This window comes from Leptonychotes weddellii, chromosome 5, assembly GCF_054177405.1.
Source record: "Leptonychotes weddellii isolate Sample4059 chromosome 5, ASM5417740v2, whole genome shotgun sequence".
Lineage (NCBI taxonomy): Eukaryota > Metazoa > Chordata > Mammalia > Carnivora > Phocidae > Leptonychotes > Leptonychotes weddellii.
The window spans coordinates 33,037,479-33,063,170 of NC_138373.1; the positions used below are offsets into that span (position 1 = coordinate 33,037,479).

Here is a 25,692-nt window from a genome sequence, read left to right on the forward strand (position 1 = left end):
CTCCCGGCAACTGATTCCATCACATTGAATCCAAAAACGTCTCTAAATAGCTGTGAAAATTGTTAGAAAACTATCCCGTGTGCTAACAAAAATATTTTACTAGCTGAATCTAACTCTCCATAATGAACTAGAATATGATGTGACAGTAACTAGGATATATTTTTAGTATTTTCTCCTTTGTTTTTGCAGTATGAGTTCTCCCCACAGACTTTGTGCTGCTACGGAAAGCAGCTGTGTACAATTCCCCGTGACGCTGCCTACTACAGCTATCAGAATAGGTAAGCCCGAGCCCATGTCCCGAGTTACGGGATGAAAGGAAGGTCTTAGGGCAAGGCGTGTTCAGCTGATGGTAGCCTGGGTACATTATTTCTCTTCTGAAGTTCTAATGAAACGGGCCACAGTTTTAGTGCTACTCACTCAGATAGGCCCTCGGTCTCTTAATTTTAAAGCACCCTTTTACAGTATAAAAATTTAAGCTCAATACTGCTCATTGCACTACTTGAATCAGGAGCATTCATTCTTAAGCTGTGGTCTTTCCAAAATGTAACCACATGAGAAAGAGTCTACAGGTGAGAGTAAGTCTAATAAAGGGAGCTTTACCTTTTTTGAAGATCTTAGTAAAGTGGATACATTGTATTTTACTATTTCGCATGTATTTCCCTAGATAACTTGGCCTGGACAGTCTGATGGAAAGACGATTTAGTGATAATTTATCTAAAAAAGTACTAAAAGCTTTAGACTTAAAGATTTTTTTTTTTTAACTAATAGCACAACACAGAATGAGTGTTCTTGTTGAGTTCCACGTGAACTCTCCTGTCACAGAATGGCCGTTTCAGGGTTTTGTGTGTGGGAGGCGTCCTCGAGAAATCTTTGCCATTCTCTTGAAACGTGAAGATGGCTGAATCTCCTTTCTTAAGCAGAAGAGAATGAAAATAATATTTTTTGTTGCTCATTTGCCATACAGATATGACTTCCACAGTTTTGGGGGCACGGGGGTTGAAAATTAAAGTTAGTTTATCTGTTGCTCCAAGTGGCCCCACATAGCCATAGCGTGAGGGTGTCGTGCCTGGAGGCACAGGTGGTAAATCTCGGTCACATTCAGTTGCTTTGCCTGCATGTTAGGAACAGTGGTGAAATGTATGTGACCAAGATGCCCCTTTGTGCCTCTTCCTCCTCTTTAGGTTCAAGTATTAAGCATCAACATTAGGGTTTGATGTTTTGATTACTTGATCTTGTCTGCTTACAGTGATTACCTATGTTCTCATATTTCGAGGAAGATCAGGAAAGGGCTTTTTGTTATTCAGAGATATGTCCACAGGCCTGAATAATTTGGAATTTTGAAATATTTATCTTCTAGTTGGGCTTTTAAAGTACTTGAACTTTTTAAAAAAATCTAATCATATTTACAATAATTAGTAACTCCCATCAGAATCCTGCTTAAAAAAAGAGAGAGAGAAAGAACTATTGACCTAAAAATGTCTCAAGGTGCGATTTCTAAGCCCTTCCCGGCCCCCTCGTCCTGGCACAGTGGCAGCATGAGATGCCGGTGCTTGTTCTGGGGGAACAGGAGTGTGGCCTGTGCCCCTGTCCTAAAAATACATTCACGCCTGGACTTAGTTCCTGTCCTGACTTCCCTTTTATCAGTAGGAGTGTTTGAAATAATACCACAGTCCTTCGTGATAGAGTCACTCCTGTAGTGACACGTGCTGTTCTGGGCATTCTGGCCCCGCCAGTGAGTTTTAGCCCCGTGGCGTTCAGCACATCCCATAACGTACCAAGTTTAACACCTTCCCTGACAACCTCGTTTGTCACTTTGTGCCAAATAATGATCAGGAATTCCCTTCAGAAACTTTTATGTGCCAAGCAAAATAAAGTTATGAAACTTCAAGAGAACAGATTTCAGTTAACTATTCCCTGAAAAATGCCCCTGCTACTGGATGCCCAGCGTGGTTTGGGTCTAGAGGGAAGAATAGACAGCAGGTTGTTTGCCACCATTTCTAAAGTTTGGGGCCTTTTCACTGTCCCCGGGTCCGTTGAGACCCTGCCTTTGCTGATTTGCACAGATTTTGGCCATTTTTAAATGGAGAGCAATTAATTTAAATAGAGTTGATAGGATCAGGTTACACTGCTACTCTCCCGACAGGAGGTTTATGCGTGGAGTGAAAACACGGGGTTGTTTTGAAAGCTCTGAAATATCCAGTTTTAGTGTTGTGTAGAATTTTATCTTTACTCAGCAAAAGTAATAATGTTTTTCTTAAGGGTAGAGAAATAAAGGAGTTCTGTTCTGTTAGTGATACATTTTTAAAGTGTAGGCATACTGCTCCTTAGCTGAACCTCACAAGGTGTGCTTCCTAGAATACTGTACTTGGAGAGAGTAACATATTGTCACGCTAAGAAAGCAGTGGCCTAATTACGGTCAGCATCCTGACTGCTGACACTTTTCTTCGCATCTTTGGCTACTTAGCAACACCGGTGTTCTCTTGAGTAACTGTTTTGGCACTTATGGTCCTAAACTGTTTGGGCATTTCGAACAATAGAAAGTCCTACAGACCATTTAAACAAGTGAAATTAATATTTAAACTAACATATGAGTACATTTTCACTTGTTTCCATGCTTTGAAAATTTGAAAGTAACTCATGTTGAGAAAACGGCTATATTGGATTTTCCAGATACTATCTTTAGATGTCCCAGTTATTTGTATATACTGATATGGTACTTAAAACAATCTGCATTTGAAAATTTACTCCATACATTACCCTTATGGATAAACTATGCAGTTACATTGTGCTAACTTTAGGTACCCAGATGCACATCATCATCGGACTATGTGAAGTATTTCTCCGTTGCAATTCCATATTCATGAAATTGCTTCCTTCACACAAGGCTAATGTCAGCAAGGCTCTTAAGATTGAAAAGTGACTTTCTGAACCATTCTGTATTTTTAGGGTGAAAAAGTTTGGGCTAGGTAATAATGTGGGGGCAGCCTGGCATTCCCATCTGTCCCCCACTGATTGCCAAGGTGGTTTCAGCAGACTTGACCAGTGGGTGGCTGTGCCCCTTCTCCAAACGGGTCACCACCTCTCAGGAGGGCACACTGAAGGGCGGCCTGGGCCTTCCCCTCCCATTCTCAAACCCCAGCAGGTTCGATTCTCCATTGTCTCCGATGTCTCCACTTGCTCTGGGACAGGCACTAGAGCGTGTTAACTCTCTCTGTGCCTCCCACTTTCTGACGCTGAGGTTCTTTGCAGGTGAGAGCTAGTTACACAAAGTGTAGGCTTCTGCCACTGCAGGGCCTGCTCTTGAGCCATCAGTGTTGTGTTCTGGGCCGGTTTCCGCCGCGAGAAAATGGTGGGCTTAAGATTCTTGTTTCCTCGATGTTCCTGGGCTTGATACCCTGCTTGAATAAAAGCTAAGAGTTTGTCCAGGACTTAAAGCCATTTTGCCTCACGTGTAATTATCGTGGTGATTTCGTTTCCAGAGGAGTTCAGCTTTTCGCTCACCCACAGCGGCTATACGTTTGGTCGTAAAATGAATTGGAACAGTCAAGTCCAAGTTTTATTTTCAAAAGGGAAACACTTGCTGTTGAGGGGGATATCTTTTTTGCATATTGCCCTGGTCACCTCTGAATTGGTTTATGGTTTCTGTACTTTAATTCTTTCGTGCCAGTGATGATCACGCCCTCCTGCACTTGGAAATTCTTTTTACCACATGATTTCAAGGCTCCATACGAATATTTATGAAATAGTGATAGCCAGTTGACTCAGGAGAAGAACATATAGATATTTTTAAACAGCAATGTTTGTTCCTGGTCCAAGTTTTTAATCTTGGCAGAATTCATTGATTGAATCATTCTAAATAAACCGGTCCCAGAAGAAACTTTCATTAATCCAGTTGCTACCCACAGTGTATCTGTCATGTTCCTCCTCAACAATTTAAAAGATCGGATCATTTTGAGATGGGTGCATGCTCTAAAGTTTCGTGCTTGTAATTGACTCTGTGTGTTTAGTCAGAGAAGTACACAGACAAAATGCTCAGTGTGTTTAATTCAGACTAGAATTAGAACTTGAGGGGGACTGACCTGAGCAATAACGGAGACAGACGGCCAGCCAGGGGTCTGAGCCTCCGTCCTTTGCAGCCGTGTGTGCGCGTGCGTGAGTGAGCCTGCAAGCTGCCGCGTCGCCTGCGCGTGTCCGTGTGGCGTGGCGCTCCAAGTCTCGTCACAGTGTCTTTAACACTAATCCTCGTGGCATCTTGTAGACGTAGTTTTGAGCACTAAAACCGCATTTGACTGTGCTGCTGCCACTACCTTCTACTCCTCCTTTCCGCTTGTATCATTCACCTCCCTTCGGCTTGTTTATTTTGACAGTACTCCTGTGTGCCCATCTTGTTTTATGCAGCATTAGCCTGCATTTTTGTTGATTTCTCATGCGTGTCCTTTCCAAACATTTAATAGTTTTTAATTGTTCTTATTTGATACTTCGAGCCCAGGCTCCATATTACCTTTCAAGAAATTGGGGTGATGGATAATTTCTCAAATGCAGATTGTGCTTTAAAGATCAACTCTCTAAATTTGCTTAACTTGGATTGTCACCAAGTCAGCAGTTAATAACTGAGGATCTCAGATTGGTGAACGATTGGTCCCATTACCAAAAAGTTTAAACCAAAGCTTAGAATTGAATTTTAAAAGTCTTTAAGATTGTTCATGGATTTACATATATTGTATTGTTTATACAATATATCTCAGCTTTTTTTCTTTGTACGTACGTACTGATAAATGGCTGGAAAGTCTTTGACCCTGACTGCATTTCTGTTAAATGTTTGTCTAGAATATGGATTTGGTTTCATTTGTATTATAACCCAATTAACTAAGTGATTAACATGAGGAAAAATAACAGGAAAAAATTAAAACGAGTTCTGCGTGCTCAACATTTTTAGTACCTTTAAAGATCTGGCTTACTACCGGAAATAAAATCTGTGAATTGCTGTCAAGCATAAATTTGCCATTTTGAAAAATAATTGCTTTTTTAAGGCCTTTGTTAGACTATTTTGTTCAAAAGTGAATTTTTTTCCATCGCAAACCCTGGAGTTATATTTGATTTTCTCTAAGTAATAACAAAAGTCAAACTCCTAAATTGAGGCTCCTTGCAATTCTAGTATTAACAACTCCTTGAAAACGTTTGCATCTCGGAGCTGGCCTGAGCCCAGCCGTTGTTAGCGATGATGGCCTGTGATGTGTGCAGTGAGACCGAATGCTAATCAAGCTTTGCCTTGGCTTTCTGCTCTGTGTTGTCTCGGTGTTTGCGTCTTACCTCTATGTCTGTGCTATCTGTTCCCTTCCCTGTTCTCTAATCCTGCCCTTCCCCACCTGCCCCTGTTCCTTTCATTGTCCTCACTGACCCATCAATCAACCAACAACGCCCCCCCTTCGTCGTGGTGATCTGCCCTGCTCTGATTGGTGGCTTCGTTGCTTGGGTGGCTGTGTGTTATGATGGACCAGTTCACCCAAGTATGGCCTTCTTGCTGACAGGTATCATTTCTGTGAGAAGTGTTTCACAGAGATCCAGGGGGAGAATGTTACCCTGGGTGACGACCCTTCACAGCCTCAGACGTAAGTACTATCCTGTCATTTTTCTCGGGGTTGACTCTTGTTTTTTGCCTCTTGCCCATGATTAAAAGGGAAGCACCTCTGCCATGCTGCTGCATTTTTTCATACTCAACTACGCCCACGTTCATACTTTGGAATGCAGCTCTTTAGCTGAACACCAGGGCCACCTCCATGTTCTCCCCTCCTTTGAAGACCGTGATGCTGTAGCCCCCACTGCAGCTCTCTGGTCTCTCTTGACCTTGCTCTGTCTCTTCTTTTAAAATACTTAGCTTTTCCTAGTGGTGGTCCTCCTCCGTTTGGGGAAATTGTAAATTTTCAGTTACACCTCAGAAACCAGTTCACCCTTTTGACAGACCTGGCAGTAGCGAGAAATGAATCTTGCGTACATACCCCATCTTCAGGTTTCATTCCATCTTCCACTGAAACCTCTGTCCTAGAACGCAGACCGTGAGACCCCAGAGAGGAAACATGTCTCCTTCCTTGCTGGAGCGGTGGCTCTTGCTCATGTGCTCTGGCGTGCACAGGCATGAGTTGGTTCATTCATTCCTTCACTGAATTCGCCTTTGAGTGGTCACATAGTCAGAATGTGGCCAGAAAGAGCAAATCCACTCATTTTGGAGCTGAATGGTCAACTCCTTTATATGCTTGAGATACCAAAAACCTGGCAGCCACCGTGTCTACCCAGGACTGCCAGCATTTTGTGGTTCTCTCTTTTCTCCTGACTCTGCTGTGATTCCTGCCCTGCTGGGAAGTCTGCTCGCGGGACTGTCCCTACAGGCAGGAGGGCTTCCCACCAGAGCAGCTTCCAGCAGTCTAGGACACGGACTGCACTTCACATTTACTATTTCCAAACACAGAACGAACCGTAGCCACTCATGAGACACATAAACTGAAATGCTTGAAATTCTACATAATTTATTTTTATGTCCCTTGTAATCTTAATTCTTTGGTCCGATTATGTGATTGATAATTGGATTATACAGTTCCATGAATCAGAAATAATTCATATATACACTGATCATAACAAAAAGACAGTATAGAAACCAGGTCTTCGGTCCTTTAAGAATAAATAAAATATCCCCTAGTAGATGCTGATCTTGTGTCATCTAATTCTGTTGTAATTAGAAGAATTGAATATGCCAATTATCCATCAGATCCAGGAGCCATTCACCATACAGATTTGATTGAAATATAGGTTTGGATCTCAGATTAAGTGCTGGTGGTAGTTGGGAGGAAATATCCCAAGGCAGATAGAGAAAAACAGATGGTAGTGCTTTCTGTGGAGATAAATTTTATATGTTCATGCCATCATTACATCTACTTGAGATTTTGGCTGACCATTATTTACTTTTTATTTGAAAAAAATAGTTACAAAATAATATCCCACAGACCCTGTAATTTAGACTCAGCAGATAAATTTTGTTAATTAACGTTTCTCTTTTTTCTTTTCTTTTTTTTTTTTTTAAACAAGGACAATTTCAAAGGATCAGTTTGAAAAGAAGAAAAATGATACCTTAGATCCTGAACCGTGAGTAGATAGCGATTTCTTTCTGACTTTTGGATTTTAGTTTCCGATCAGGAAAATCCCTCCTCGTGACTGGCCTGCAGGAGAAGACACTGTTGGAACATTGGAAATAACGTTGCCCTGGGTGGGATTTTTCTGTATGAAGTTATTTCAGATACGGATTCTTTTTTAAAACTCTGACAAAACATGTACGTCCCTGTAGCATGCTCTCCGGTTAACTGAATTTCAACAGTGATAAGATTAGATGGATGTTCTCGTTCTGTCAGAACTTCTCTGATAAGCTGGTCATAAGGCATAAGCTGTGGTGGTAGTTAAGGGCGTGGCTGAATAAATAGGTTTTGATGTCCACGCATGTTGGCAACTAAGAGTCCCAAGTGAGGTGACAGGGCCCAGGTGAGGCAACATGGGGGCTGCTACGGAAGTGAGCGGAGCCGTGTACCCCTGCTCCCTGGTGCTTACGTGAATAAAGCCCGGCATTTACCAGTCAGCTTGACACTTCCCACCTTTGTAGCTGACTCCGGGCAGATGCTTCCTGCGCCTAGGCTTAAGAGCAAGTGTTTCTGACACTGGAAGCATTGTTCTCTGTTATTTGAGGCAGTTTGGGCATGTGCAGTCACCAGTGCAAGCCCTGGTCTTGAAAATGTGTAGTCATGTCAGAAATACTGGCCTGTAAAATCCGCCTCTATCATAGCAGTTTTTGAAAGTAAAGTTTCATTTCTGGTTGTCAAGGAGATTGGGAGAAGCAAGGGATAGGCATTTGTACAGAGAAATAGAGGAAGTCCGCTTTCTCATAGAAAGTATCGATGCGACTTGATCTTGGAGTTATGAGTTCGAGCCCCACGTTGGGCGTACAGCTTAACCTTAGAAGAAAAAGTAAAGTAAAATGTAGCTGAATCAGTCGGCAGAAGCATTAACGCCACAAATGCTGGCAGTGATGCAGAGGATGAGGTGCGCATGCGGTACACAGGCTCCTACAGACGACCCCCTTGCGTGCTTCCATGTGCGTTAGAGCACTCTCTCTGTCTTCCAGTTTTGTTGATTGCAAGGAGTGCGGCCGGAAGATGCATCAGATTTGTGTTCTGCACTATGACATCATCTGGCCTTCAGGGTGAGTAGTTTCCTGGTGATTTCCTATGATCCTGGGGAAGGGAAAGCCTCTCTGCCGGGACTGGAGAGGGGGGCATGCTGCTGGGCATTGGCTATTGCCCGTCAGCGAGGGCCAGCAAGGGGTGGGGGGTGGGGGGGGTGGCAGCCGGTTCTCAGTTTGTTTACATCGTAAGTATTTGCCTGCTTTAGGGATTGTAGACTCAAAGCAGCCTGCCTCTTCACTTGCGAATAGTGATGCCAACGAAGCACTTCCCAGCTGCGTGTCGCTGGTTTGGCAGCGTAGGCTATTTCATACACTCTGATCACACCCGTTCTTTTTTTACAGCTTTGTGTGCGACAACTGTTTGAAGAAAACTGGCAGAACTCGGAAAGAAAACAAGTTCAGTGCTAAGAGTAAGTTGTGGGAGGGCTTCTGTCTCCCCGTCTGAGTGTGAGGCGCTTGTCCCCCTTCCCGGTCTTCCTGCAGCTCCTCTCCGTGTGCGGCTTGGGGCTCCCTTGTCCGAGGCCCTGTACTGTGAGTTCATTTTCCATACTTTGTACTTGTCCGGTCTTACCCCTCCATGGAAACACTGGACGTGCTCTTTACATGAAAACTAGCTTTCTGGTCAGTTCATGTTTTAAATGAAAGTTTAGAAAGCTCAGATATAACGTTAAACTTTGTAAATTCTGAGAGAAAACTTGTCAGCAGATCCTTTTCAAGTGGCTCAGAAGTAAGACCTCCCTGCCCCCCAACACACACACGCACCCCACTCTAACATCCTGTCGCGACCAGCGTGCTCAGCCCTGGGTGCGTGTGGGGCGGCCACTGGTCCATCGGCCGGCGTGGCCCTCAGCCTGCTGGAGTCGGCCGCCACCGGCCGGGACTGGCAGAGCCCCGTCTGCATGAGGACTTGTGAGCGTTGCTGCTGCGTTTAGGGTGGCTCCTGGTGTCTCTGCACAGTAGAGAGCAGCCTGTTGCTACACCAGGTAACTCTTCCTGGGCAGTCTTGACTCTTTCAGAGATCGCATTCTTTTCAAAAGTGTGCAATATGAGATTTTCGTCAACTTGGTTCTCGAGGGCCAGGGGCCACCTTCCGCAGCATGGCGTCCCTGAGCTGGCCTTTGCTGAGTTCACAGCGACCCTGAGTGAGAATGCCACCCGCGGTGGAGCCTTTACAGCTTGCTTGTCCAGCGCTCCCTGCAGCTGTCACCCTCCCCAGCAGGGCAGGGTGTCCCCAGCAGGAGCCAGGCCATCTGAGGATCAGGGAGTAGGAGCGAGATGGGATGGAGAGAGAGATCCCACACCAGGGGGAGAAGAAGAAGGAGAGCAAGCAAGGAGGAAGCCACTCTGTGGGCCTCCAAGTCATTGCTAATTCAGGGTTAGACTGTCGTTACCAAAATCCATAGTTACCCTATAACTTAAGCTCACTCTTGTGAAATCTTTTGAAATACGGATGAACTCACAAAACATTGTAATATTTCTCTTCAGATCAGGGTTTCTCAACCTGAGCCACCATTGACATTCAGGGCCAGGTAATTCTCTGTTTGGGGGGCTGTCCTACGCTTTGTAGGATATTTAAGAGTATCTCTGGCTGCTACCCGCTAAGTGCCAGTAACACAAACCCCAGTCCCATGAGTGGTCACCTTCAGAAATGTCTCTGAACATTGGCAGATGTTCCCCAAGGAGAGCAGAGTTGCTCCCAGTGAGAACCCCTGCTTTAGAGGGTCCATCCAGGGTGAGATCACTAAAGCAGTCAGCAAGCTAGAAACACTTTCCTGGGCCAGAGCCTCGTGCCCAGAACACAATTGCCAGGAGAGCTGGGCCCGGGTCAGAGAGCAGTTGCAGCTGGTAGCGGATGGGGGCAGAAGAACAACCCAGGAGCGGGTCTGCGATGAGAGCCTTTAGGGTTGAAGATGGACAACACTCACTGACAGAAAACCTTCGAAGTCTGGCCACCCGGCGTCGTTTGGTGTGGACGTGTGGGCACAGCCTTTGCGAGGGTCTGTAGGCCCCAAAGGACGGGCTGCCTCATTTGCATTGGTACCAGCCCCGTACCGCTGACGAGTGGGTGAAGCACGGTCAACAACTGACTGTCCCCCACTCCCTCCACCCCTCCCTCCCTGACACCCTGCGCTGTGCCCAGCCCGGCCGGATGGAGGGAGAAGGAGAACCACCAGAGGTGCTTCCGAGTCAGAGTCCCTGTGTTGGGTTGTGAGAAGCCTCCCTGGAAATGGGACAGCTCCGATGTCGGAGAGCAGAAGGCCAAAGGATTTGATCACTGGGGGAGGAAGGGGGACTGCAATCTAGTGTTCGTTTCCAGACTCCGCGATTGCACTTGTGCACGCGTGTCCCACGACGTGTGTGTGTGTGTGCAAGCGTGTGTAAGGACGGCCCCCGCAGCGTGAGGAGGAGCCCTGGGACGTGAGAGCGAGGCAGAGCTGTGTGTGCTGGACACAAGGGGCGTGATGCTCCCCGAAATCATTCTGCGGGGACGCCTCTGCACGAGCCTCTCCTCTTTGCCACAGGAGCAGCTGCTCTCCTGGGGGCCCTCAGCACCTTCATAGCGCTCAGTTTGGTGCCTGCAACAAGATTGTCATATATGGTCTCATTTAAAGCCTTTTTTTTTTTTTTTTTTTTTTTAGTACAGGTAATTCAGGTTATTTGAAGAAAAAAGTAAAGATCTAATTTTAAAGGTTTATTCTTCCGTTTGCTATTTGAAAACCACAGTACGTAGGGTCCTGTGTTGAAAAGGGAAGGGGAGTAAGGGGAACCAGACTTGCTCAGCAGTGGCATGAGGGGGCCCGCGGGGGTGGGAACGGGAGGGTCTCCTCCAGAGGCTGCTGGGGTAGATGTGCCGGCCCCCAGGCCCCTCTGCACCCGACTCTGTTTCTCGGGGAGGCTGTCGCAGCCACGGCGCTCAGCAGAGCTTCCATGGCTGCGTGGAGGGCACGCCTTCGTCCAGGTGTGAAATCCACTTTTCCCCTCAGTTTTATAGCTTTTCAAGTTTTAATTTTTCTGTGGGGTTTTTATTTCATATTCATGTCGTGTTTTCTTTTTAAATCACTTGCATGCAGGTATAACTTAGATACCAAAAAAAGCTCCACCGTTGTTATATTAATTGTAGAAAAATGGAATTTAGAAAGTCTAAATTTTCTAGATACTTCTTGGCTTCAGTAAGGAATCTTAGGAAATCCCAAATAACTTTTTAAAAACATTTCTCATCCACATAGTAAATATTTAAAAATCAGTAAATATAAAGAAGAAAATGTCTTTCAAATCCCATACCTGTAACTGTTAACCTTCTGCAGCTTTTCCTTCTCGTCTTTTCCCCTCCTGCGAAGAGTTTTTATGCTGTGACCAATGTTTTATCTGGGGGTAGCTTGCTGGAAAAGTCCTGTCACGGTGGCCACACCTGGGGCATCCCCAGGAGAGGGAAGGTGTGGAGGGGGTTCAGGGCTGAACTGGGTTCTGGTGCTGTGTGAGCTCCTGCCTGGGATGAACTCGCAAGGCTGCATGCTGGACTCCTCTGAGCTGGGCGGGAAGGGGAGAGCAGCCCTGCCCTCCAGAAAAAGCAGTTTCTCCGCTGTGGATTCTGGCTGCGGGCACAGCTCTGACACTGAGCAGCCACGTGGGGGCGCCCGGGGCTAGATCGCGGCCTCATCCGGGCCAGGGCAGGGGAGGCAAGAGGGGGCTCAGCATGGCCCCTGTGTCTGCTCCTTCCGCTTTACCCCACAGTCCTCAGTCGGCCTTCATGGCTCTTCTGCCCTTGCAGCTAAAAAAAGGTGGAAATATGTGGGCAGTTAAATGACAGCACTTGTCAGTTTAAAGCACCTGAGATTCCAGAGTCCACCTTTCACTTACATGCTTACCTTGTAGGACAGACTAGGTCCCTTCTGGATTTGGAAAACATCAATCCTTAGAAAATCAATCAGACTGCACTAGGGGCACCGGTGTGGCTCAGCGTCTGCCTTCAGTTCAGGTCATGATCCCAGGATCCTGGGATCGAGCCCCGCATCAGGCTCCTTGCTCAGTGGGGAGTCTGCTTCTCCCTTTCTCTGTTCCCCCTGCTTGTGTGTGCTCTCTCTCTATCTCTGTCTCAAATAAATAAACTTTTTAAAAAGAAAAAATCAGACTGCACTATAAGAAGGGTGGGTCCTGTGGCCTCAGCCACCTTCTACATAACCCATCCAAAGCCCCCTCACCTGTTTGTTCTGGACTTTGCAGGACTACAGACCACACGATTGGGCAACCACTTGGAAGACCGAGTCAACAAGTTTTTGCGGCGACAGAATCATCCTGAAGCCGGGGAAGTCTTTGTCCGTGTGGTGGCCAGCTCAGACAAGACTGTGGAGGTCAAGCCCGGGATGAAGTCACGGTTTGTGTGCACACGTTGTGCTATTTTGTAAAGCGCTCTTTGAGGGGTCCTGTACCTGGTTAACCAAAGCCCTGCTTTCTGGCACAGCTTTAGAGTTTGTATAATTCAGGGCGCCTCGCTGGCTCAGTCAGTAGCACATGCGACTCTTGATCTTGGGGTTGTGAGTTCGAGCCCTACATTGGGTATAGAGAGTGCTAAAAAAAAATAAGCTTAGAGTTTGTATAATTTAAAGGTTTTTCAGCGTGTATGGTACAGTCAACCCTTCTCTCAGTATTCCATATTCATAAGGGGAGGTAAAATTCCTGGCTGAGCAAGACTGTGTCACGAAAAATAGGGTCACAGCCCCGAGCTGCCCAAGGCCAGGCTGGTGGGCAGAGCTCTGGGCCAGCAGTCAGCAGAGGCGAGCAGGCCTCCAGCTCCTCTGCACTGTGCATGGGCTTAGAGCAGCAGGCCTCATTTATAAAGCACCTTGTAAAACAATGACGTGTGCAAACCTCAGGCTCTGACTTTGATTTCAGGTTTGTGGATTCTGGGGAAATGTCAGAATCTTTCCCGTATCGAACCAAAGCGCTCTTTGCTTTTGAGGAAATTGACGGAGTGGATGTGTGCTTCTTTGGGATGCACGTGCAAGAGTATGGCTCTGATTGCCCCCCTCCAAACACAAGGTAGTCCTCCTTCTCCTCTTGGGTACATGTCAGTGGGCCTGCGGTGTCACAGCGGACTGAGACCCTAAGTGTCTTGTTGGAGAACCTGTGTGCTCCAGACCTGGGTTTAAATCAGATAAGCCACGCCTAACAAACCAAACCTAGTTAGTTGAGTTTTCCACTAAGCCAGTGAGAAATGAAGGCTTTTGATGACTGTTTAAAGTGTGTTTTGTGTAGTGAGTACTCATGGGTTCCAGTCCTGGTCTTGCTCTTGTCCCTGTCTTACCTGGGGCAGGTAAACCTACAGAGAGTGGGGTGGGGATCACTCCATGGGCCCACGTGTTGTAAAAACCAAGTACCTCTGCCAAGAGTTATTTCACATTCAGTCAAGAATCCAGGTGAGAGGGAATTGGAAGAGGCTTTGTGTTAGTTTGCCCTGGCCTTCCCATGGCTCTCCATCGTGGGCGATCCATCGCTCTTGGCCCAGGGATGGAATTGTTTATTCATGGGCAGTGGCCCTTGGTGATAGGAGTTTTCTTAGGTCTTGTCTGCATGGACAGTGTAAATGCTGTGAAAACAGAATTTATTTCTGGAGCTTTTTTTGGATGTTGGTGTTTGGTTTCAAGTTTGGGGGATACCAATTAATTTCTTCCCACCCACCCGTCAGGCGTGTGTACATATCTTATCTGGACAGTATTCATTTCTTCCGGCCCCGATGCCTCCGGACAGCTGTTTACCATGAGATCCTTATTGGATATTTGGAATATGTGAAGAAATTGGGGTGAGTTTAATTCAGATTATTCAGAACTAATAAAAATTCTATTTTTAATTTTCACTGTGTGTTTTGTGAAATAACCAGAGTATCTTTTAAAGCCGTATGTGTTTCTATTTTAACGTCCTCAGATCGATTCAGAGTTCTCCCTAGCCCCCCTCCTGGACACTCCCCTGGGCCATGCAGATCTGGGCTCCCCAGCACAGCGCACATGCTTTCTCTGCCTTCTGTGCTCTTCTCACTCTTTTTCCTATTCTAGTCTCCTTTTTTTTTCCTTTTTAACTTTTTTGAGGAATATTTTATGTATCATAAAATCTGCCTGTGTCAAGTGTACACTCCAGTGATTTTTAGTAACTTCACCGAGCGGCACGGCCTGGCTGTCAATCCATTTCCAAGCGTTGTCCTCCCCCCAGTAGTGGGACCCCCACACCCATTTGTTGTTAATCCCTGTTCCACCCCTGCGCCCAGCAACCATTGATCTACTTTCTTTCTATATAAATTTGCCTTTTCTGGACATTTCATATGAATGGGACCCTACAGGATACTGGTCTTTTGCATCTGCTTTTCTCTGTGTTTCGGCATTCTAGATCTGTCGTATCCCTTCCCAAATTTGAAAAAGTTAGAGGTATTTGACTGACAGGTGTCTAACAGCATGACAGATTATTTTGACTTTGGCCCCTTAGAGATACTCAGCTCCTCTCCATTGCACAGGAAGTGATAGTTAGGAAATGGGGCACATCCCTGGGCATAAGCCGTTCCCCGCGCCTCAGAGCCACGTCTCCCGGGCTCTGTCCCGTGCTGACAGGATTCCCTGGGAGCCTTGACCCTTGCCTGGCATACACACCCTGAGAAGGAGCGTCTGAGGGCTGATTTCCAGGTGTGCTCTCGCATGCAGAGATTCGGCCTCGCCCACCCATGCACCCCTTCCCCCCCGCCACTGGTTTAGAACTTCTCTAAGCCTGTTATATTTGGCTGCAAGCATCGTGGAAATTTCTTTGGTTTTTTTTTTTCTAGTTATTTCTGTCCTTGCTTTGGTGCCTGCTCCTCAGCTGTTACTCCTTGGAGGCAGGGAGGCTTTCACTCAGCACTGTGGTCTGAATTTGTGTGTCCTGCAGGTATGTAACAGGACACATCTGGGCCTGCCCCCCAAGTGAAGGAGATGACTATATCTTCCATTGCCACCCACCTGATCAGAAAATCCCCAAACCAAAGCGCCTACAGGAGTGGTACAAGAAGATGCTGGACAAGGCGTTTGCGGAGCGGATCATTCACGACTACAAGGTACCTGGGGCCGAAGCAGGGCCTGGCGGCTCATGCATGTCAGAGCTCTGTTCACCTATGAGGAGTAGAAAGCAAAAAGAAGAGCGTAGAGAAAAGGCATAGAAGCACCTTACGTGTAGTCGCCGTGTCCCATCCTCACGCAGTGGCACGGCCTCTGGGCCCCTCCCCGGAGCACCACTCACTTCCCTCTTTGCTGTGCTTCCTTCACTCTCCAGGACATTTTCAAACAAGCAACTGAAGACAGGCTCACCAGTGCCAAGGAGCTACCCTATTTTGAGGGTGACTTCTGGCCTAATGTGCTAGAAGAGAGCATTAAGGAGCTGGAGCAAGAAGAAGAGGAGAGGAAGAAGGAGGAGAGCACGGCGGCTAGCGAGACAACAGAGGTAAGGAGACACAGCGGGCCCAGCCTCGCGCCAAGGACAGTGGACACACACCTTCTTTGTCAGTGGGGCTGCTTTCACACGTGCTCTCCCCTTGTCACCAGCCACCGCAGGTCGGGGCTGGAACTCGCAGGGCAAGCTGAGATGCGGTGCTGGAGACACGACGTCACCCGGGAGAAGGCAGATGGGAGGTGCTGGGTCTGGCATCTGTGAACGGGGCAGGCGGGGCGGAGGCTCGGAAAGACGAGAGCGGAGGGCATCCTGCCCAGCAGCCCAGAGCAGGCAGACAGAGCCCCGTGCTCGCAGTCAGCAGCCACTAACTACAGACCTTCCTTGAGAAGGAGAACCTCCGGCGTCAGGTCTCTCCCTTTCACTTCCTCACGAGCCAGCCCACCCCATCAGACAGCCCTCCATCTGGTGTTGCCTTCGGGCACTCACCTGCTTACTAAGTCCCACCTCACCTGGGCTCCGTGCTCAGCAGTGCAGTGGTGAGCTGTAGAAGACCCCATCCCTACCCTCCCAGGGCGCGCGTTCTGGTAGGGAGAACAGTGCATCCAGAGGCAGCAGTAGGAGCTGTAAGGAAAGGGAGCACCGAGATCGGCCAGGTGCCGGTGCTTCCGGTGGAGCCTGTCTGGGGAGGTGGCTGGGGAGGTTGACCTGCTGAGAAGGAACCCACACGGGGTTCCCTCCCTCCTGCCGGTGGGAGGAGGAGATGTGTGAGGGCTCACGTTGGGAGCAAGTGTGTGTGTGTTCGGGATGTCCAAGAAAGGATGGGGGTTTCCGTTCGGTTCATAGCTGTAGAAGCAGTGGGGAGTGTATGATGTGTTTTGAGAGTAGCAGCCCCAGAACGTGGCGTGGACCGTTGTGGTGTGTGAGGGACATCCTGGATCAGAGCTGCCTGCTGGGTCTGGAGCCCGAGCATCTGAGTCAGCGCTGCCGCCTCTGCCCAAAGGAGGAGGCTAGGGAAGCATATTTGGAAAAGAAGTCCTTCAGGAACTGGCTGCCAAGATGCCTGTTAATGCCAAGGGGCTGTGCAAGACGGGCCCTCGGAACTAGGGTCTGCTGCGGGGGTCCTTTTGCTGGGGCCTCCCTGGAGGCAGGATCTGTCATCTGACCAAAGATAACGATACTCCCGAACATCAGGGGGTTTAGGGCTCGAGAAACCACTCCGCCGGGGTCTTTGGGAGGCGACCAGAGATCCTGTTTAGGTGGGCCGAATTTGAGTAGAAACCAGGGAGTTCTGGCAGGAGAGAGCACAGAGCTGAGCTGTGAGCCCAAGTCCTTCTCTGTGTCCGCCGGTGCCCACACCTTGGGTGGGAGGTGGCCTGAGTCAGAACATGCATCTGGGGCTCCAGGGCAGGGGGTCACAGCAGGGAGAAGAGGGTCTGTGGCCTCTGAGGCAGGACACAGACTCCAGCTGGGTGTCCTGTCCGAGGAGGACCTGCTTATCTCTGGCCTGGTGGTGGTGCCTTACCCGCCTTTGCGGTGTCGGGGACTTGCCCGCGGTATCCAGTCCACAGAGGCAGTGGGCAGGTCCCACCCTGTGGACACCCCGGGATCCCATGGCGGGCAGTGGCCTCAGTTGTTGACGGCACGTGGGCCGGACTGCCGCTTTACCATTGGCAGTGTCCTTCCCTGGGGGAGGTGGGGAAGGGATAGGCTGCAGCATCACGTGTGTGACCCCATCTCCGGGGGGAGAACTACCCGCGGGAGCCACGCATAGGTACAATTTCAAGAAGAAAAATCGGAATGCTGCTGCTCAGGGTGGCCAAAAAAACTTTTTTTTTTAATCTGGCTATATATTCTGAACTTTGTGCAGTGAATCTATTTCTTTTATAACTTTTTGAAAGTCAGCTTAGTTTTTAGAACGGTTTCAAGGCTTACTGAAAACTCGAGCGGTATGCAGAGCTCCCTGTACCACGCGGTCCCTCCGTGGCCGCCTGGTGCTCGCGCAGCCCGCGGCGGCACACCACTCTTCACCAGGGCCCTCTTCTGCCCCGGGCCCCAGACAGGAGTTGTCAGCGCCCCTCGGCACCCAGAGCATCTGTCCCTCTCTCTCCTCTTGTTGAGAACAAAGTTCATTGGACCAGACCTAGGGCCTAAATGACAGAGGGCCCGAGTTCTTTCCAGACCTGAGGGGCAGGACTTCTCAACCTCAGTCCGCTGGAGAGCTCAGGGTGGGGGTTTCAGGCCCACATGGCACCTTCTCCTGGCACCGTTCCCCCGTCTTGTGTGCAGTGGATGTTTGGAACCATGTGCAACGGAGCATGCGGCACATGGTGTGGAGTGGTATGGAGCAAGGGAAGATAGCTTGGACCCCCTGCGTTGTTAGAGTCCATCCTGGGCGTATGCTCCCCCGAGAGATGACCTGCCATGTGGCCGGTCTGGCCCCTGTGTCACCACTGCACCCCTGGCCCTGCTCCCGTCCTCCTCACCTCTGCCTCCGTGACGCCTTCCGAAGGCAGCCGTGTGTTTGCCGGCACGCGGCCTCCTGGAGCCCCCACGGCCAGGGAGCTGGGTGCCTCAGCCAAGTGCCGGGCACGGAGGAGGGGGGCTGGGCTCGAGCAGCAGCTTCGCGTGTTGTTTCAGGGCAGCCAGGGCGACAGCAAGAATGCCAAGAAGAAGAACAACAAGAAAACCAACAAGAATAAAAGCAGCATCAGTCGAGCCAACAAGAAGAAGCCCAGCATGCCCAATGTGTCCAACGACTTGTCCCAGAAGCTCTACGCCACGATGGAGAAGCACAAAGAGGTAGAGACACGGGGCCACAGATCAGGGCCCCTCCTGGTCTGTGGGATCAAGGAGAGGGGTTGCTGAGAAGCCAGGGCCCATGGGCCTTGTGGAGAGGGCCCTGGGCCCTGGAAGGCCCTGGAAGGCCGAGTTGCCTCGCTCCCCGTGGGGGCTAATGCTTTCCTCCCCTGCAGGTCTTCTTTGTGATCCACCTGCACGCTGGGCCTGTCATCAACACGCTGCCCCCCATCGTTGACCCCGACCCTCTGCTCAGCTGTGACCTCATGGACGGGCGGGACGCCTTCCTCACCCTCGCCAGAGACAAGCACTGGGAGTTCTCCTCCTTGCGCCGGTCCAAGTGGTCCACACTGTGCATGCTGGTGGAGCTGCACACCCAGGGCCAGGACCGCTTCGTCTACACCTGCAACGAGTGCAAGCACCACGTGGAGACGCGTTGGCACTGCACTGTGTGCGAGGTAGGCCCCACTTCCCTCCCTCCCCGGTCACTCCCCGCCCTCGCCTCCGTTGGCGCGGTCTGCGTTTCAGATTGAACGGTGAGATAGTCGGCATTTTCCAGGGGCACCAAATGACCAAATGAAAAAGGCTCATTCACCTCCTGGTCCTTTCCGGGAGTTGTTGGTCATGAGGTTGGTGTTTCCTTGTTCACAAAGAAGAGAATCCGTGCTCTGTGCCCGCTCTAGGCTCAACAGCAGACGTTCAGGGTAGGAAGGAAGGAGCCTTTCTCCCTTCAGGGAGCATGTATGGTCCCGACCCTGCTGAGCATAACAGAGGGCCATCTATGTGTGTCCGGGCTACACTTGGCCCCTGGCAGGAGGGTCTGGTCTCCCCAAGAGGCAGAGGAGTGGGCAGGCCTCCTGGGGGGGCAGTGTTTGTGCTGATTTTTTCAGAAGACATGATTACAGAGCACTTTTATATTATTCCTTGTTGTCTGCTAACACCGGCCGTGTGTCGGGAACATCCACGGGCCCTCTGGTGCCAGAGTAGGAGCCAAAAGAGGTGCCGCCTGTGCTTCGGCCCCGCCAGGATTCTGACTGGTTTCCCCTGTTCATGCTTCCAGTTGTATGTAGCCTTGCTGAGCAGCTGAGAAGGCGCTGTCCTGGGGGACCTGTGGTTGCACACACTGTGTGAAGGGGTGTGGTCCGTCCCTTCCCCAGATGGGTCCCTCCATCCCCCCACCCCATCCTCGCCTTGCCAGTGTCTGCGTTCCAAACGGTTCCCAGAATCACATGCCCGTAGGAGCAGCTCTGTGATCTTGGGCAGAGGGGGCGGATGGATCCTCTGTAATGCCTTTGTCTTCACTTCCCGGTTTTTTCAGCCTCCTTGTGTCCTCTGTCACTTCCCACTGTTGGGATCTTCATGTTCTTTTGGAAAAAGGGTGTGTCTCGGTCATAGGGTTTCCTGCTCCAGACCTGGCATTTGGTAGTCTCTGTCTGCAGATACAAGCAACTTTTAAGAAACCTGTGAGCATGCGGTTTGTCGCTGGGGTTTGAGCCCCAAGGCCTGTCTTGTGGTGAAGGCCTCTCAGTCCCCCAGGCCCTCTGGGCCACCCTGCAGAGCTCGGGGGCTGCACCAGGGCACCCAGCAGCAGCCCCAGGGAGTGGGGGCCGGTTTCTAGAAACTCAGGTGTGTAGCACTTGGGTGAGCTCAGGAGGAAACTGCCAGGCTTCCCAGGCCAGGTATGGGAGCAGGGCCTCAGTGGTGTGGGTGCCCTTCCCCAGGGGCCGAGGAAGGAAGGAAAGGGGACTAGATGTGAGCCAACGCACTCAGGAGCCTCTGAGACCGTGGGGGGGGGCGGTTGTGAGGCTGCCAGGGTGGATGCGGGTGGACGTCTGGTCCCATGGGGCCTCGTGCTGACCGCGGCGCATGCCCTGTGCTTATCCGCAGGACTACGACCTTTGCATCAACTGCTACAACACCAAGAGCCACGCCCACAAGATGGTGAAGTGGGGGCTGGGCCTGGACGACGAGGGCAGTAGCCAGGGTGAGCCGCAGTCCAAAAGCCCCCAGGAGTCGCGGCGCCTGAGCATCCAGCGCTGCATCCAGTCCCTGGTGCACGCCTGCCAGTGCCGCAACGCCAACTGCTCGCTGCCGTCCTGCCAGAAGATGAAGCGGGTGGTGCAGCACACCAAGGGCTGCAAGCGCAAGACCAACGGGGGCTGCCCGGTGTGCAAGCAGCTCATCGCCCTCTGCTGCTACCACGCCAAACACTGCCAAGAAAACAAATGCCCAGTGCCCTTCTGCCTCAACATCAAACACAAGCTCCGCCAGCAGCAGATCCAGCACCGCCTGCAGCAGGCTCAGCTCATGCGCCGGCGGATGGCCACCATGAACACCCGCAATGTGCCTCAGCAGAGTCTGCCTTCCCCTACCTCAGCTCCGCCCGGGACCCCCACGCAGCAGCCCAGCACGCCCCAGACGCCGCAGCCCCCGGCCCAGCCCCAGCCCTCGCCCGTGAGCATGTCACCAGCCGGCTTCCCCAGCGTGGCCCGGACTCAGCCCCCCACGACGGTGTCCACCGGGAAGCCCGCCAACCAGGTGCCGGCCCCGCCGCCCCCCGCGCAGCCCCCACCAGCCGCAGTGGAAGCGGCCCGGCAGATTGAGCGGGAGGCCCAGCAGCAGCAGCACCTGTACCGGGTGAACATCAACAACGGCATGCCCCCGGGGCGCACGGGCATGGTGACCCCGGTGAGCCAGATGGCCCCCGTGGGCCTGAACGTGCCCCGTCCCAGCCAGGTCAGCGGGCCCGTCATGCCCAGCCTGCCGCCCGGGCAGTGGCAGCAGGCGCCTCTGCCCCAGCAGCAGCCAATGCCGGGCATGCCCCGGCCTGTGCTGTCCATGCAGGCCCAGCCGGCCGTGGCCGGCCCGCGGATGTCCGGCGTGCAGCCGCCCCGGAGCATCTCGCCCGGCGCCCTGCAGGACCTGCTGCGGACCCTGAAGTCGCCCAGCTCCCCGCAGCAGCAGCAGCAGGTGCTCAACATCCTCAAGTCCAACCCGCAGCTGATGGCGGCCTTCATCAAGCAGCGCACAGCCAAGTACGTGGCCAGTCAGCCCGGCCTGCAGCCCCAGCCCGGCCTGCAGCCCCAGCCCGGCCTCCAGGCCCAGCCCGGCCTGCACCAGCAGCCCGGCCTGCAGAACCTGAACGCCATGCAAGCCGGCGGGCCCCGGCCCGGCGTGCCTCCGCAGCAGCAGGCGATGGGAGGCCTGAACCCCCAGGGCCAGGCCCTGAACATCATGAACCCGGGCCACAGCCCTGGCATGGCGAGCATGAACCCGCAGTACCGGGAGATGCTCCGCCGGCAGCTGCTCCAGCAGCAGCAGCAGCAGCAGCAGGGCAGCGCGGGCATGGCCGGGGGCATGGCCGGGCACAGCCAGTTCCAGCAGCCCCAGGGACCCGGAGGCTACCCTCCAGCCATGCAGCAGCAGCGGATGCAGCAGCACCTCCCCATCCAGGGCGGCTCCATGGGCCAGATGGCGGCTCAGATGGGACAGCTCAGCCAGATGGGGCAGCCGGGGCTGGGCGCAGACAGCACCCCCAACATCCAGCAGGCCCTGCAGCAGCGGATTCTGCAGCAGCAGCAGATGAAGCAGCAGATCGGCTCCCCGGGCCAGCCGAACCCCATGAGCCCCCAGCAGCACATGCTCTCAGGACAGCCGCAGGCCTCGCACCTCCCCGGCCAGCAGATGGCCACGTCCCTCAGTAGCCAGGTGCGGTCTCCGGCCCCTGTCCAGTCTCCGCGGCCCCAGTCCCAGCCTCCACATTCCAGCCCGTCGCCACGGATACAGCCCCAGCCTTCGCCACACCACGTCTCGCCCCAGACTGGTTCCCCCCACCCAGGACTCGCAGTCACCATGGCCAGCTCCATAGATCAGGGACACTTGGGGAACCCCGAACAGAGTGCAATGCTCCCGCAGCTGAACACCCCCAACAGGAGTGCGTTGTCCAGTGAGCTGTCCCTGGTCGGCGACACCACAGGAGACACCCTAGAAAAGTTTGTGGAGGGTTTGTAGCATTGTGAGAGCATCGCCTTTTTTTTCCCCCCTTTCATGTTCTTGGACCTTTTGTACTGAAATCCAGGCATCTAGGCTCTTTTTATTCCTAGACGGAACTGCTACTTCCAAGCCGTGGAAGGGTAGATTGCTGTTTAAAGAAACAATACAAAGAATATATTTTTTTGTTAAAAACCAGTTGATTTAAATATCTGGTCTCTCTCTCTCTCTCTCTCTCTTTTTGTTTTTGTTTTTTGTTTTTGTTTTTTTGTTTTGGGGGGAGGGGGGTTTTGTTTGGATTCTTTTTGTCGTCATTACTGGTGACTCATGCCTTTTTTTAACGGGAAAAACAAGTTCATTATATTCATATTTTTTATTTGTATTTTCAAGACTTTAAACATTTATGTTTAAAAGTGAGAAGAAAAATAATATTCAGAAACTGATTCTTGAAATAATGCAAGCTTATAATGTATCCCGATAACTTTCTGACGTTGCGGGAAGATTTTTTCTATAGTGAACTCTGTGGGCGTTCTCCAAGTATTACCCCTGGACGATAGGAATTGGCTCCTGCGTGCACACACGTACACACCCACACACACATCTATCTATACATACTGGCCTAAGCCAAACTCTTGTCTTGCAGATGTAGAAATTGTTGCTTTGTTTCTCTGATAAAACTGGTTTTAGACAAAAAATAGGGATGATCACTCTCTTAGACCATGCTAATGTTAATAGAGAAGAAGCATTCTTTTCTTTCTTCTATGTGAAACTTGAAATGAGGAAAAGCAATTCTAGTGTAAATCATGCAAGCGCTATAATTACTATAAATAAGAAAATTCAAGAAGATTCAATCACTGTATAGAATGGTAAAGTACCAACTCATTTCTTATATCATATTGTTAAATAAACTGTGTGCAACAGACAAAAAGGGTGGTCCTTCTTGAATTCATGTACATGGTATTAACACTTAGTGTTCGGGGTTTTTTGTTATGAAAATGCTGTTTTCAACATTGTATTTGGACTATGCATGTGTTTTTCCCCCATTGTATATAAAGTACCGCTTAAAATTGATATAAATTACTGAAGTTTTTAACATGTATTCTGTTCTTTAAGATCCCTGTAAGAATGTTTAAGGTTTTTATTTATTTATATATATTTTTAGAGTCTGTTCTTTGTAAGACATGATTCTGGTGGATTGCTCACAGAGGAGAGGCAGGGACCACGGTCCTGGTGGCCATGTGGGTGGCAGCCAGGCTCAGCCAAGGCCTTGGGTGGTTCTCTTTCCAGGAAGCAAGGTGGCCAAGCTCAGTGATGGCCTCATATATTCAGTGCTCCACGGGGAGCTTCACCCACCAAGTTAGGGCTGCAGGTGGGTCCGAAGCAGCACTTGGCCTCCTGTCCTCCTCAAGCCTCGAGAAACCAGAGTAGGGATGGTTCCTGCGATTGCTGTCAGCAGTACCTACCCTCCCCTTTCCTATATGCAAATCCCAGAATTGGTGCAAAATCTGCTCCAGGGACTGGAGGTGGTTCCTGCTTCCCCCTAAATCCTGTGCTCCGTATGGGAGGATGCTGCACGCAGCGTGTCCTGCTGTGGCCTCCGATGCTGCGCTGGGCAGCTAAGAGCTCTGGCCTTCGCTCTCCACCCTCTAGAAACAGGGCCTGTGAGGGCAGCACTGTGGTGAAAGAGCCCTCCAGCTTCGAGGGATGGGCACTTGGCCACGTGGTCCCACACACCACCCATCACCACCCCGCCTGCCCCCCCCAGGTCCACAGTCAGGTGCCCTTACGAAGAGGGTGACACTCGAGTCCCTGGATGCTGTAAACATCACGTCGGAGCGGAGGAATGCCTCCGGGGAGCGTGGATGTGTGCCCTCTAGACTGCAACATCCCTTCCCCACCAAGCACAAGGGACTTGAGTCCTGCCTCTTGTGTCCCTGGTCCCCCAACCTGGGGGGGAGGGGGTTTGTGGTGGAAAATTTAGAATTCATGGCCCAGATAGCTTCCCTTGTGGCCCTGTATTCACAGAGATCATTTCAAAATACTTGATTTGGGAATCTAAACTTGAGGAAACTTTGAAAAAAATTAATTCTAGCACAGAGCTTCAAACCTTGAATTTTAACATAGATTATGCCAGATAATAAGACCATCTAGCATTGCCAACCAACTGCCACCTCCTCCACATCCCCAAAAGGGAAAGCAGGGCCATGGCCCTCCAGTGGCCATCTGGCCATCCTTGCTCTGCTTCCCTGCTCCGCGAATCTGGGACCCTCCCAAATCACCCTCTCCACTGATGTTAAACCCTGACCCCGTGTTCAGACCGAAGGGGTGAGCCATCTGGAGCCCTGGAGGAGCGGCTCCAGGCCCATGTTACATATTATGCAGGGCAGCCATTTAATGGGGCCAGTGGGGGGCCTCTTTTTCAGGTCGTCCTGGGATCCGAAACTCTGTGTACAGATCTCATCTTTTTGGAGTCCACGTCCTGTGTAATCCGCCAAGGGATGCGGCCGAGGGTGTGGTCGGTGGATGCTAACCCCGCACTTGGCGTAAGGAGATTTCTGTAAGACGGCTGGAAAACCCCGGCGCTGTGTCTCATGCTGTATACTTAAGAGGAGAAGAAAAAAGTCCTATATTTGTGATCAAAAAGGAAACTTGAAATGTGCTGGTGTTTATAATAAAAGCTGGTAAAACTGCTTGGATTCAAAGATGGTCCCAGTTGGCTAACGACCCTTAGAATTAGCTTAGCAGCTAGTCTTCGTGAGATCGAAGGGTCTCGGTTGAGTGTGCCTAGTACGTGTGTTTGATGATGATTCTGAGAATTTAGCATGTTGAAAACAGGAGTAGGATGCAATCTCTGGAAAACGAGGTGGAGTGTCTTCGGCTTATAAGATCTCAGGCTGAAGACATAACTTTCTCCCCTTTTTTTTTTTTTTTTTTTTTGATTGCTACAAAATGGAACCGAAGATTTCGTTTATGCCTGAATGTGCTTCTAGCACTGCCCGGGAGAGTAAGCTGCTCCGAAAAAGGAAAGTCCTTTCATGGAGGAGCTGAGTACAGACTGGTCACCATCGCACCTTCGGGACGCACGTCACCCAAGGACCGTGCTGGGAAGTCGGTGCTCCAGCCGGGCCACCTTAGCAAGTAGGGGTGCAGGAGCACGTAGGGATGGGGGCTGGAGAAACCAGATTGCACCTTCCTGGGATGTCTTGTGTTCGTCGTGCCACTGCATCACTTGGGTATGATTTCATTGTGCAAAGTCAGGAGTAGGGAAATGGGTCGGTTCTGAA

General features: G+C 50.7%; 1 protein-coding gene across 5 annotated transcripts in view; it reads left to right on the forward strand.

Annotated features, from left to right (window-relative positions):
* CREBBP (CREB binding lysine acetyltransferase) overlaps positions 1-25,110 on the forward strand; it is a 124,411-nt gene extending 99,301 nt beyond the window's left edge. For all 5 annotated transcript variants that reach the window (XM_081820179.1, XM_081820180.1, XM_081820178.1 and 2 more), the window contains 13 exons: positions 190-278; positions 5,529-5,609; positions 7,078-7,134; positions 8,162-8,239; positions 8,564-8,631; positions 12,443-12,593; positions 13,112-13,258; positions 13,905-14,018; positions 15,125-15,290; positions 15,506-15,673; positions 18,260-18,421; positions 18,595-18,876; positions 20,306-25,110. In XM_081820179.1, the coding sequence (XP_081676305.1) occupies positions 190-278; positions 5,529-5,609; positions 7,078-7,134; positions 8,162-8,239; positions 8,564-8,631; positions 12,443-12,593; positions 13,112-13,258; positions 13,905-14,018; positions 15,125-15,290; positions 15,506-15,673; positions 18,260-18,421; positions 18,595-18,876; positions 20,306-22,429 (3,687 nt within the window). In that variant the 3' untranslated portion in view covers positions 22,430-25,110. The remainder of the gene's footprint in view (positions 1-189; positions 279-5,528; positions 5,610-7,077; positions 7,135-8,161; positions 8,240-8,563; positions 8,632-12,442; positions 12,594-13,111; positions 13,259-13,904; positions 14,019-15,124; positions 15,291-15,505; positions 15,674-18,259; positions 18,422-18,594; positions 18,877-20,305) is intronic.
* The last annotated feature ends 582 nt before the right edge of the window (positions 25,111-25,692 follow it).